The following is a 13194-nucleotide window of genomic DNA, read 5'->3' as shown; positions in this document are numbered from 1 at the left end:
AGATCTTTTACGTCTTTGGTTAGGTTTATTCCTAGGCATTTTATGGTACTTGGTGCAATTGTAAATGAAATCAGTTTCTTTATTTCTCTTTCTGTTGCTTCATTATTGATGTATAAAAATGCAACCAATTTCTGTACATTGATTTTGTACCCTACGACTTTGCTGAATTCATGTATCAGTTCTAGGAATCTTTTGGTAGAGTCTTTCAGGTCTTCCTTGTAGAGTATCATGTCGTCTGCAAAAAGTGAAAGTTTGACTTCTTGTTTGAAAATTTTGATGCTTTTTATTTCATTTTGTTGTCTTATTGCTAAGGCTATGGCTTCCAACACTATGTTAAACAACAGTGGTGACAGTGGGTATCCCTGTCATGTTCCTGATCTCAGGAGGAAAACTCTAAGTTTTTCCCCATTAAAGATGATATTATCTGTGGGCTTTCATAAATGGCTTCTATGATGTTTAAGTATGTTCCTTCTTTCCCTACTTTCTTGAGAGTTTTTTTAAGAAAGGGTGCTGTACCAGGTCATGATCTCACGGTCCATGAGTTCGAGCCCCGCGTCGGGCTCTGGGCTGATGGCTCGGAGCCTGGAGCCTGTTTCCGATTCTGTGTCTCCCTCTCTCTCTGCCCCTCCCCCGTTCATGCTCTGTCTCTCTCTGTCCCAAAAATAAATTAAAAAACGTGGAAAAAAAATTAAAAAAAAAGGGTGCTGTATTTTGTCAAATGCTTTTTCTGCATCTATTGAAAGAATCATGTGGTTCTTATCCTTTCTTTTATTAATGTGATCTATCACATTGATTGATTTGCAAATATTGAACCAGACTTGCAGCCCAGGAATGAATCCCACTTGATCATGTGAATAATTATTTTCATATGGTTGAATTCGATTTGCTAGTATCTTGTTGGGAATTTTTGCATCCATATTCACCAAGGATATTGGCCTGTAGTTCTACTTTTTGTGTGTGTGTGGTCTCTGTCTGGTTTGGGAATCAAAGTAATGCTGGCTTCATAGAATGAGTCCAGAAGTTGTCCTTCCATTTCTATTTTCTGGAACACCTTAAGAAGGATGGGTATTAACTATGCCTTAAATGTCTGGTAGAATTCCCCAGGGGAACCATCTGGTTCAGGACTCTTATTTGTTGGGAGATTTTGATAACTGATTATATTTCTTCATTAGTTATGGGTCTGATAAAATTTTGTATTTCTTCCTGTTTGAGTTTTGGAAGTGTGTGGGTGTTTAGGAATTTTTCCATTTCTTCCAGGATGTCCAGTTGGTTGGCATATAATTTTTCATAGTATTTCCTGATAATTACTTGTATTTCTGAGGGATTGGTTGTGATGAATCCATTTTCTTTCGTGATTTTATCTCTTTGGGTCCTCTCTCTTTTCCTTTTAAGAAGCCTGGCTAGAGGTTTATAAATTTTATTTTTTCAAAAAACCAACTCTTAGTTTCATTGATCTGTTCTACTGTTTTATTTTTTTATTCCTTATTTCTTTATTTCTGCTCTGATCTTTATTATTTCTCTTCTGCTCGGTTTTGGCTTTCTTTGTTGTTCTGCTTCTAGTTCCCTTAGGTGTGCTGTTAGATTTCGTATTTGGGATTGTTCTTGTTTCTTGAGATAGGCCTGGATTGCAATGTATTTTCCTCTTAGGACTGCCTTTGCTTCATCCCAATGGGTATGGACTGTCATGATTTCATTTTTATTTGTTTCCATATTTTTTTTTAAATTTTTAAATGTTTATTTATTTCTGAGACAGAGAGAGACAGAGCATGAGTGGGGGAGGGACAGAGAGAGAGGAAGACACAGAATCCGAAGCAGGCTCCAGGCTCAGAGTTGTCAGCATAAAGCCTGATGTGGGGCTCAAACTCACAAGCCATGAGATCATGACCTGAGTCGAAGTCAGTCTCTCAACCGGCTGAGCCAGCCAGGTGCCCCTCTGTATATTTTTTAATGTCTTCTTTGCCTGGTTGATCCATTCATTCTGTAGTAGGATGTTCTTTAACCTCCATGCATTTGGAGGTTTTTCCAGACTTTTTCCTGTGGTTGATTTCAAGTTTCATAGCATTGTGATCTGAAAGTGTGCATGGTATGATCTCAATTCTTTTATACGTATTAAAGGCTGTTTTGTGACCCAGTGTGTGATCTATCTTGGAGAATGTTCCATGGGCAGTTGAGAAGAATGTATATTCTTCTGCTTTACAATGGAAAGTTCTAAATATACTTGTCAAGTCCATCTTGTCCAGTGTATCATTCAGGGCCATTGTTTCTTATTGATTTTCTGTCTAGATGATCATTGTTATAGGTGGAGTATTAAAGTCCCCTGCAATTAACCACATTCTTACCTATAAGATTGCTTATGTTTGTGATTGTTTTGTATATTTGGGTGTTCCTGAATTGGTTGCATAGACATTTATAATTGTTAGCTTTTCTTGATGGACAGAGCCTGTGATTTGTTATATAAATTCCTTCTTCGTCTCTTGTTATAACCTTTAGTTTAAAATCTAGTTAGTCTGATATAAGTATGGCTACTCCATCTTTCTTTTGATTCCCAGTAGCCTGACAGATGGTATTCCCTCACTTTCAATCTGAAGATATCCTCATGTCTAAAATGTGTCTCTTATAGACAGCAAATAGATGAGTCTTGTTGTTTTATTCATTCTTATACCCTATTTTTTTATTGGAGCATTTATTCCATTTACATTCAGAGTTATTATTGAAAGATATGTATTTAGAATTATTGTGTTATCTGTAGGGTTCATGCTTGTAGTGATATCTCTGGTCCTTTGTGGTCCTTGGAACATTTCACTCACAGTGTCCCCCTTAGGATCTCTTGTAAGGCTGGTATGATGGTGATGAATTCCTTCAGTTTTTATTTGTTTGGGGAAACCTTTATCTCTCCTTCTATTCTGAATGACAGGCTTGTTGGATAAAGGATTCTTGGCTGCATATTTTTCCTGTTTATCACATTGAAGATTTCCTGCCACTCGTTTATGGCCTGCCAAGTTTCAGTAGATAGGTCTGCTACTACCCTTATGTGTCTCTTGTATGTTAAGGCCCATTTATCTGTAGCTGCTTTCAGAATTCTCTCTTTATCTTTGTATTTTGCCAGTTTCATGATGATATGTCATGCAGAATATTGATTCAAGTTATGTCTGAAGGGGGTCTCTGTGCCTCCTGGATTTCATTGCCTGTTTCTTTCCCCAGATTAGGGAGTTCTCAGCTATGTTTTGTTCAAGTACACCTTCGGCCCCTTTCTCTCTCTTCTTCTTCTTCTTCTGGAACTCCTATGATATGGATATTGTTCCATTTCTAAAATTTTTTAATGCTTATTTATTTTTGAGAGAGACAGAGACAAAATGCGAGTGGGTTAGGGGCAGAGAGAGAGGGAGACACAGAATCCAAACCAGGCTCCAGGCTCTGAGCTGTTAGCACAGAACCTGATGCGGGGTCCTAACCCATGAACCATGAGATCATGACCTGAACTAAAGTCGGTCGCTCTACTGAGTGAGCCACCCAGGCACCCCAATATTGTTCCATTTCATAAATCACTTAGTTCTCTAATTCTCCCCTTGTGATCCCGAATTTTTTAATTTCTATTTTTCTCCGTTTCTTCTTTTTCCATAATTTTATCTTCTATTTCACCTATTCTCCCTTTTGCCTTTTCAATCCTCAATGTGACTGCCTCTATTTTATTTTACACCTCATTTATAGTATTTTTAATTCATCACTAGCGTTTTTTAGTTCCTTGAAATCTGCAGCAATAAGTTCTCTGCTGTCTTGTATGCTTTTTTCAAGCCCAGAGATTAATTTTATGACTATTATTATAAACTCTTGTTCAGTTATATTGTTTATATCTGTTTCAAACAATTCTTTAGTTGTCATTTCTTCTTGGAGTTTCTATTGAAGAGAATTCTTCTGTTTCATCATCTTGGCTAGTTTTCTGTCCCTATGTGTTTTAAAAGCTTATTATGTGTCCTGCATCTGTGAACACTACTATATTAAAGAGATCTCGTACATTGTCCAGGGCCTGGCCCTTCAGGAGGTGTTTTTTGGAGAGTGTTACTTGCTCTCTGCTGTTGTGACTTTGGTTATTTTATCTCCCTACTTACAGTGATGTTTCGGACCCTCCACCAAGTGTGCTTTGATTTGTTCATTGAAGTAGCCCTGGGAAAGAAAACAAACAAAAACCAAACAGAAAACAAAAACACACAAACACAAACAAACAAACAAACAAAAAAACCAGAAGCACCAGCTACAAGCAAACCACAGGGTGGAAGCAGTGATGATGGAAGAGGCCTCATGCCATATGAAAAGAGAAATGACAGGGGCAGGGAAAAAAATAAACATTGATCAGGCAGAGAAACTATACAGCTTAATAATATATAGAGAGAGAAAGGAAAAAAAGAAGAAGCCGGGAAAAAGAAAAGAAGATAATGTTGTCCAGACAGAGAAACTATAAGGCTTAATTACTCCAGAGAGAGAGAAAAGAAAATAAAGAAGGAGCTATAGAACATGTATCAAGAGAATGGACTAAATATGTCTGCTTAACCAAACCAACAACCAGAGTAACCAGACTAGAGGGGGGAAGAGATAAGAAGGAGAAAAGGAAGGGAGAATATATCTATATAATAAGAATTTTCCAAGAATTAAATCAGGCAATCCAACAGCACTGGTCTGGAGGAGGATTCGTCTGGTTCATCAGCATCAATCCTGCTCCAGTAGATATGCAGTTGCCACACGCAGGAGTGGTTTGGTTGTAGGAGGGTCCCGCTTCCACTGTGGGCCACACTGTCCAATCCTATCCCTGAGACCCCACTTTGGTGGTGGTGGGGAGAAAAATGGAAACACTCCAGTCCCTCCTCCATTGACCTGGAATCCCAAACCACTCTCTTCAAGCCGTCATCACTGCTGTGGGCACAAATGAGGTGGTTTGTCTCGCTCTGCTTATTCCCGTGTCCTGGCACCTGACTGGGATTCAAACTTTCACTCTGCACACCCCGGTACTGGGGAAGTGCCACTCTGCACCACCCGATATGTGGTCTCTGGCTGGTAACTGCAGGCAGGCTTTGTCCTGTCCCACAGCACTCCAGGGAGGGGATCACTTTCTCCTACTACAGACTGTGCCCTTGACCTAGCCACTGAGCCCAGACTAGCTCCTCTCCTCCCCAGGTGCACTAATCGGGCAGCCAGCCCCAGTCTTGAGAAAGCCCCTCAGAGATTGGATCTTTCTTTGTCCCAGTCCGTGGTTTTTTCTCTTGTCCAGATACAGTCCTATGCTTCCCCAGCCTCTCTTTCTCTTCCCTTTGTCTCTCTGCAAAAGGGGATCCCTCCCCTCTGCAGAAGGGGATCCCACTGCTCCACTCATTTTATCTCTCCCAGTTTGCAATCACACATCTATGGCCCATCAGGTTGTCCTGGTGGTTCCCTGGAAGCGACTCTGTCTGTGTTCCTCCTGGACTCTTAGGGTTCAAAGTCCTTTGGCTTCAACACTTCTTTGAGAGATTAGGGAACCTCAGATTCCCCTACTTCTCTGCCATGTTTGCCCCTCCTCCTATGGATATTTTTTTTCTGGTTTACACTTCTATTAAGGATGTATCCCTGGGGTGCCTGGGTGGCTCAGTCAGTTGAGCGTCTGACTTCGGCTCAGGTCATGCTCTCATGGTTTGTGGGTTCAAGCCTTGCGTCGGGCTCTGTGCTGAGAGCTTAGAGCCTGGAGGCTGTTTTCGGTTCTGTGTTCCCCTCTCTGTCCCTACCTTGCTCATGCTTTGTCTCTCTCTGTCTCTCAAAAGTGAATAAAGGTTAAAAAATTTAAAAAAAGATGTAACAGAAACCCATGGGGAAGGGGAAGGAAAAAAAAGAGGTTAGAGTGGAAGAGAGCCAAAGCATAAGAGACTCTTAAAAACAGAACATTGGGGCGCCTGGGTGGCTCAGTCGGTTAAGCGTCCGACTTCGGCTTAGGTCATGATCTCACGGTCTGTGAGTTCGAACCCCGTGTCGGGCTCTGTGCTGACCGCTCAGAGCCTGGAGCCTGTTTCAGATTCTGTGTCTCCCTCTCTCTCTGACCCTCCCCATTCATGCTCTGTCTCTCTGTCTCAAAAATAAATAAACGTTAAAAAAATTTTAAATAAAAAAAAAACTGAGAACAAACTGAGGGTTGATGGGGGGTGGGAGGGAGAGGAGGCTGGGTGATGGGTATTGAGGAAGGCACCTTTTGGGTTGAGCACTGGGTGTTGTATGGAAACCAATTTGACAATAAACTTCATATATTGAAAAAAAATTAAAAAATTAAAAAAAATAGATGTAGCCCTTTGAGGGTCTCAGATGTATGTGAAAGTTTCAGTCCTGATTCTCAACCGTCTACACACCTAAGACCCTGTCTTCTGTCTCTATAAGGTTTTAAAATATCAAACCTGTTAGATATTGAGATTGACAGAAAATTAAAAATAGACCTACCCTATGACCCAGCAATAGCACTGCTAGGAATTTATCCAAGGGATACAGGAGTACTGATGCATAGGGCCACTTGTACCCCAATGTTCATAGCAGCACTCTCAACAATAGCCAAATTATGGAAAGAGCCTAAATGTCCATCAACTGATGAATGGATAAAGAAAATGTGGTTTATATACACAATGGAATACTACGTGGCAATGAGAAAAAGTGAAATATGGCCTTTTGTAGCAACGTGGATGGAACTGGAGAGTGTGATGCTAAGTGAAATAAGCCATACAGAGAAAGACAGATACCATATGGTTTCACTCTTATGTGGATCCTGAGAAACTTAACAGGAACCCATGGGGGAGGGGAAGGAAAAAAAAAAAGAGGTTAGAGTGGGAGAGAGCCAAAGCATAAGAGACTGTTAAAAACAGAACAAACTGAGGGTTGATGGGGGATGGGAGGGAGGAGAGGGTGGGTGATGGGTATTGAGGAGGGCACCTTTTGGGATGAGCACTGGGTGTTGTATGGAAACCAATTTGTCAATAAATTTCATATATATATAAAAAAAAAGATATTGTGATTGAAAAATGCCCCCAGAGCATTGTGGTTTCTGTATCCATTTATTTCTTTTTTTCCCCACGTTTCTCTTCATTTTGGAATCCTTCATTCATATTTCCTTTATTTTGTTAAAAGATCAGCAGTGCAACCATTTATTTTATGTGGTTTTTCCAGGAATTTTATATTAAGAAGTTTTATTATTGTTATTGTTATTTAGTCCACTGTATTGATTGTCCCCATTTAGTACATGAGAAACTAAGACCCTAAAAAGAAGTGAGTTGCCTAAGACAATATTGTTGGGTCAATAACTGAACGGGCACCAGATCCAACTTTTCCTGATTCCTAGTCCTGAGTTCTCTGGGCAAATGTGCCTCATCTACTCTTTTTACCCAAATGTTCTCTCATTTTTAGTCCTATGAGGATCTGGTTCAGCGTCTGGAGCCAGTTATAATGGAGCTAGAACGGCAGGAAAATGTACTGGTGATCTGCCACCAGGCTGTCATGCGGTGCCTCCTGGCCTACTTCTTGGATAAGAGCTCAGGTACCACTCTCCTCTCTGTTCCTGGCATAGGGAGCTGGGTATGATTTGGAACCCTTACACCAGCAGTCTGTGGTTTATACCTTAGTGGCTAAGAGCACAGTATCTAGAACAAAGATGCTTGAGTTCAAATTCTTGCTCTGTAACATAATAGATTTGGCAAATTACTTTAGCCTCTCTAGCCTCAATTTTCTCATATGTAAAATGGGAAAATAATGATGAAGTTTAAATACATTAACATATGTAAAGAGCTGAGGGCAATTCGTGACACATAGTATGGGCTATATGTGTTAGCTGCTGCTATTAGTATTATTTTGAGCTAATGTTTTAAAAGCCAACATTAACAGTATGCATCAACATGAAAAAGCTGAGCCAGTTTTTCTATGAAGCATGCTGTCATCAGGTGGTAATGGGACTTTTTGTTGCCTAATGATCCTGATTATAGGTTTCTGTCTTTGTTGTGAGGATGATTTCTCCCAAGATAGTGATATTTCCATTTTATTTTTTAAATATTTTCATTTTAAAAATATATCTAGACATTATAATTTACAGAGTATCTATACACTGACAACATATGCTGGAATGCAAACTAGGGCAGAGAGCCTAGAAAGGGACCATTATGTTAACCTCGGGTGTGAGAGTCCATTTCTGATGTGGATGCTGAAGTATGGGCATCTCCAGGATACTCTGAGTATGTGAGGACATTGAAAAGTTATACTTGAAAGTTATATTGTGCAATGTACTGCAGACTTGAATATTTTCTACTATGGTAGTTTCCAAATAAAGGGCACTTATAATATGAAGTCATCAAAAATCGAAACCTAGGGAACTTGAGAACTTGACATCGAACAAGTCATTTCCTCTGCCTGGTTCTCAGTCTCCTCACTGGAAACGTGATGGGGCTTGGGATGAGGGTTCTTGTGCTACTAGATTTCTGACAGCTTCCAATCTCCATTGCTTGGTACTGTCTTTGAGACCATGAGGCAAGCACTGTAACTCTGACTGTGCAGATGAGGAAATGGAGGCTTTGAGAGGTAAAGTGATTTACCCAAGATCATGGGGTTCAGAGGATCAGTGAGGGGTGTCAATCTCAGGTGCTTTCCAGAGGATTCCCAGTTAATAAATGCATAGATTTGCAGGGGGTGGGGTGGGGAGTGGTACATTCACCTGTCATTCTCACACTGCTTCACCCACTTCCTACCTGCTTTCATGCACAGGACATACCAGTTGTTCACAAAGGCCCTGGGAGTTGGGCCAGGCAGTGCTCGGGACATGCTTTTACCCATATTACTCAGTGAGGAAACTTAAGGCCCAGAGAGATGATGTGACTCAGGAAGCAGACCCCCCAGGAGCCTCATAGCTGGGGCATGCTCAGAGTACATTTGGTCCAATCCTGTCCTATGAGAGATGGGAACTCTGAAGGCTAGAGAGAGAAAAGGCTGGGCCAAGGTCAGTTGTCCAGGTGGTGGCAGAGCTAGGTCAGAGACCTCAAACAAGTCAGTCACTTCCCTTCTCTGAGTCTAGTTGTCATGTGTGCCATGTGTGTCATGTGTGCATGGGAACAGTAACCCCTGCAGAGTATCAGCAAGGGTGGAATGAGATCTTGCACCAAATGCAACCAGAGGGCCCAGAGCCTGACAATGATGATGACAAAGATGAGGAGGAGCGGGATAGATGCCCAGGATATCACCAAACCTGATGCCTCAGGAGGCTAGGAGGGTGGTGGTGACCTTAAAAGACCAGGATCAACCTTGGGGGCAGGGAAGCCATGAGGGGTGGGGTTCTGGCTCAGTGAAGGGAGATGGGAAGTGGTAAGTGCTTGCTGGGTGAGTGAGAGTGACTGTCGTCAGAGAATAGTGGCAAATGAGGGTGTCATTCCCGTGACACTGTGAGCCCCTCCAAGGCAATGGTAGCTGGCTGCCGTGGACAGAGCACGCATTTAGCTTCTGAGGGTCTTAGGTTCAAGTCCCAGTGCTGCCACTTCCTGAGAGTGACATAGGGCAAATGTCTTCCCTTTCAGAGGCTTAATGTCCTCATCCATTGAATTGGGCCTGATCAACTCCTCCTCTCAGGGATGTCTAATAAAACCTAGGCCCACATAAGAAATGGTACATGAATATTCAAAACAACTTTATGAACAATAGTCAACAACTGGAAACAAGTGAATCAAGAAATGCTTGTCCATCAACAAGTGTGAGAGGAATCAGAGAGCACAGGCCTGGGCTGGAGCAAAAAAACTGTGGGAGCTGTGAAGGTGCATGTACACCTATCCAAGGGTCCTGGCACATAGCAAGGTCTCAGAAAACTTGCTGACATACATTTGTGTGCCTTCATTTAGAGGCCTGTGGAAAGCCTGAGGCTGGGGCAGGATAGAGGTCTGCCTTGGTCTCATGTTTGCCCTGTTAATGAGGAGATAAACCACTTCCCAGATGACCAGCCTGTCCCTCCTGGAGAACTCACAATCTGTCCACATTCCCCAGGGACCTCTTTTCTCCCTGTTCTAGAGGCCATCTCTCTGCATTCTTCATCATTGCTCACCCTACTTTCAGCACTACCCACCGCAGAGTGTGGGGAGTGTGCCCTTGATGAAGCTGACCATAAGGAAGGGGTTGTGGCAGAAGAAGCCTGGGGAGGTGGTACCCTCCACACTACCCTGTCTCTGATGGCTGTTTTCTCCTCCTTTCTAGATGAGCTGCCATATCTCAAGTGTCCTTTGCACACAGTGCTTAAACTCACACCTGTGGCTTATGGTGAGTGCCCCTACCCTCATCTGAGGAAAGGCACATAGAGAGCATGAGTATACCTCCAGTGCATACCATTTGTACAGCAGAGACCTTGGGGAGGTTTCTTGGGTATGTAATTAGATGTCTTGGCGAAGGAAAGATTAGCAGTAATAAAATGAGAACAGGGAAGAACGGGGATGGCCTCTAAATCCAGGGCCTGGCCTCAACTTTCTCTGGCTCTATCAAGTATGGAGCACTAGCTGTAGAAGAGGTCCCCAAAGGGGACCAGAGGAATAAGTGTAGTTTGGGACCAAATTGAAGAAAGGGCTCAAAGATTGGCCTGGTCAGTTTAGACTATCTCTTGGGGCATTAGTTTTCTATGAAATATTCATGAGCAGGAGAGAGACAGAGACTCTACTATCTTCTAGGATGTGAGCAGGGCAAACAGCACACTGAAGCCCTGAGCAGGGTGCAATCCACAGAGATGGAGCTAAGGGGGGCTTCTACAGGCATTATGCTTCTTCTGCCAGCCCCAGACCCCAGTGATGTCACTCTCCTTTTTCTTCAGACTCCCAGAACTCCCTTGTGACCTTCCACACCTCTGGTGTTGCCATAATCATTTTGCCTCTAAATGAACTTTACCTGGGATTGATTGCTCCAAGGCAATGGCCCCAGAACTCTTCCACCACTTCAGCATTTAACACAGCTTAGAAGACCCACAGAACTCCATCATTATTATATACATTAGATTGCTGCCTCACAGACCACAAGAGTTGAGGGAGGCCCCAGAGATCATCTATTCTCATCTCCTTCCCATTCCCAGTTGAGCAACTGAGGCTCAGAGAACTCTAAGACTATCAGGGACAGGTGGGAGGACACCCCATTGACTCCTCTTAGACCTGGTGTATTCCCCATATGTCACACAGCTGGTCTACATTCCCCTCCCTATAGCCCAGTCACAATCTGCACACAGTGTGGAGCTGGGGGTATGGGTGGTGATGGGCATGGGAGTGAATGACACCTTAGGAAAGACCTGTGCTTACCTTGGGGGCTTATGGATGGACTGGTTGTTCTTTTCTGAGGCTGCAAAGTGGAGTCCATCTACCTGAATGTGGAAGCTGTAAACACACACCGGGAGAAACCTGAGGTAGGTGAGGGATTCTATGGCCTAAGCTGGCACATAGTGAAAGCACCCACCTGCACAGAAAGACCACTCCAATCCCACATAGCTTGGATGTTTCATACCAACTGGTAGAATAAACAGCACCCAGAAATGCAGGAACCATGGCCCAGGCCTGAGGTGACTTGAAGATGAGGGACTAGAGCAACCCTTACCCAAAATACCTCAGGTTGAGATTCCCCAGAGGCTTGCCTGAGAAAAGGGTCAGGATCCACGCCTGGCTGAAATAGAGGAGCCTGGAACAAGAGGACAAGAGGCAGGCGTGGGTCTGGGGCTCCATAGTGGTATCTCCTTCTTATTAATCCTGGGCTCTCTTCCCCCAGAATGTGGACATCACCCGAGAACCTGAGGAAGCCCTGGACACTGTCCCTGCCCATTACTGAGCCCTTTCCAAGAAGTCAAACTGCCTTTGTCTCCACTGTTTCCCACCTTTAAGTGCTGCTTACCTTGCACTTCTCTTACCTCAAGACGCTGGACTTGGTCTTACTAGAAGACCCCTGCTTCTAGTGAAGAAGCCCTCAGCATCTCCAAAACAGGCCTCGATTTCCAGCTACAACCAAGGAGCTGTCTAGTTATGAATGAAGCTTTTTCTTTCTTAATTCCTAGTTCCTTATCAATAAAGCCTTCTCTTGCTGCCTACAAGGAGGGAGAGGAAGTCATTGTGAGACTTCTCTTACAAGATCTTCTTAAGATCTTTGTGAAATGCCTCTGTTGCTGTGGGGTGTGGAATGGATGAGGGCTTCCTGGAGGGTGGGGTTCTGGGGTAGCACTTCTAAAAGTGAGGGAGGATATAGGTCTCTGTGAGTACCTATGGGCCTTGTTCCTTGGTGGGCAGCATGGATGAGGACGTGATACCTTCATTCATACACTCAGAAGAATCTGTACCTAGACCATAGTGTTCCTCTCTTTTCCAACTCCTGCCATCCTTAGTGATTTTCATGTTCATATAAATTATCCAAACAATACCCTGACCTCCAAGTCTCCTGACTCCCTCAACTCCAGTAATCATTTCCCCCTCAGCTACCCATTCCATAGACCTTGGCATCATCTAGACACCCCTCTCCCAGTATGACTTCTTAAATACAAGGATCCTGCTATCTGACCACTGGCCCCTAGTCCTTACAACTCTGTATCATCCATAGGATCCCTAGCAGCATGCCTCCCACATAGGAGGCATGTGTGTAATATTTCTTGAATGAACGATATTTGTTCTTATGCTGCATCAAGAGTATAATCTTTTGATTCCTCCATTGTCTCCTAATCGACAAGTCCTCTTCCTCCTCATTGTTCTTCCATTCCTAACCAGCTTGGATTCTATATTCCATTTCTTCAACCACTCTCTATGCACCTAGGTATTGGCAACCCAGTGGTGAAGAGACAGACTCGTATACTCACTGCTTTGATTCCTTTGTTTTTCCATCATAGCCTCCAGCAAGACCCAAACCTTGTATAATCCATATTACCTTTTTGGGGGGAGGACCTACCACTTGAAACAAACCTACATTTATTTGCTTCCACAGCCACCCTTAAATCCTATTCAAAGTCAAAGTCACCCTCTATTCTCTGGCACTCTATCTCATCCCACCTTCTCAGGCATGGGCTACTTCAGTCAATTGTTGACTGTTCCTTATCTATCTCTTGTCCTTTATTGGCTTTTATATTTCCTTTATATGTCTCTGCAACATACTCATATGTCTCTCTCCTATCTCAAGAAAACCCTCCCTTGCTCTCGTGTCTACCTCTAGTCTCACTCTATCTCT

At 43.0% G+C, this 13194-nt stretch overlaps 1 protein-coding gene across 8 annotated transcripts in view; it reads left to right on the top strand.

The window, feature by feature from the left end:
• PFKFB1 (6-phosphofructo-2-kinase/fructose-2,6-biphosphatase 1) overlaps nucleotides 1–12076 on the top strand; it is a 136436-nt gene extending 124360 nt beyond the window's left edge. For 7 of the 8 annotated variants that reach the window (XM_011291760.3, XM_019823870.2, XM_006943769.4 and 4 more), the window contains 4 exons: nucleotides 7405–7534; nucleotides 10219–10281; nucleotides 11337–11401; nucleotides 11758–12076. In XM_011291760.3, coding sequence (XP_011290062.1) covers nucleotides 7405–7534; nucleotides 10219–10281; nucleotides 11337–11401; nucleotides 11758–11817 — 318 coding nt within the window. In that variant the 3' untranslated portion in view covers nucleotides 11818–12076. The remainder of the gene's footprint in view (nucleotides 1–7404; nucleotides 7535–10218; nucleotides 10282–11336; nucleotides 11402–11757) is intronic. The other variant, XM_045051369.1, reaches the window with a different exon arrangement.
• Nucleotides 12077–13194: the final 1118 nt, after the last annotated feature.

Source organism: Felis catus, chromosome X, assembly GCF_018350175.1.
Source record: "Felis catus isolate Fca126 chromosome X, F.catus_Fca126_mat1.0, whole genome shotgun sequence".
In the NCBI taxonomy this organism is placed as follows: domain Eukaryota; kingdom Metazoa; phylum Chordata; class Mammalia; order Carnivora; family Felidae; genus Felis; species Felis catus.
Note: the sequence above shows the minus strand (reverse complement) of the source record. Positions and strands in the feature narration are given on the sequence as shown.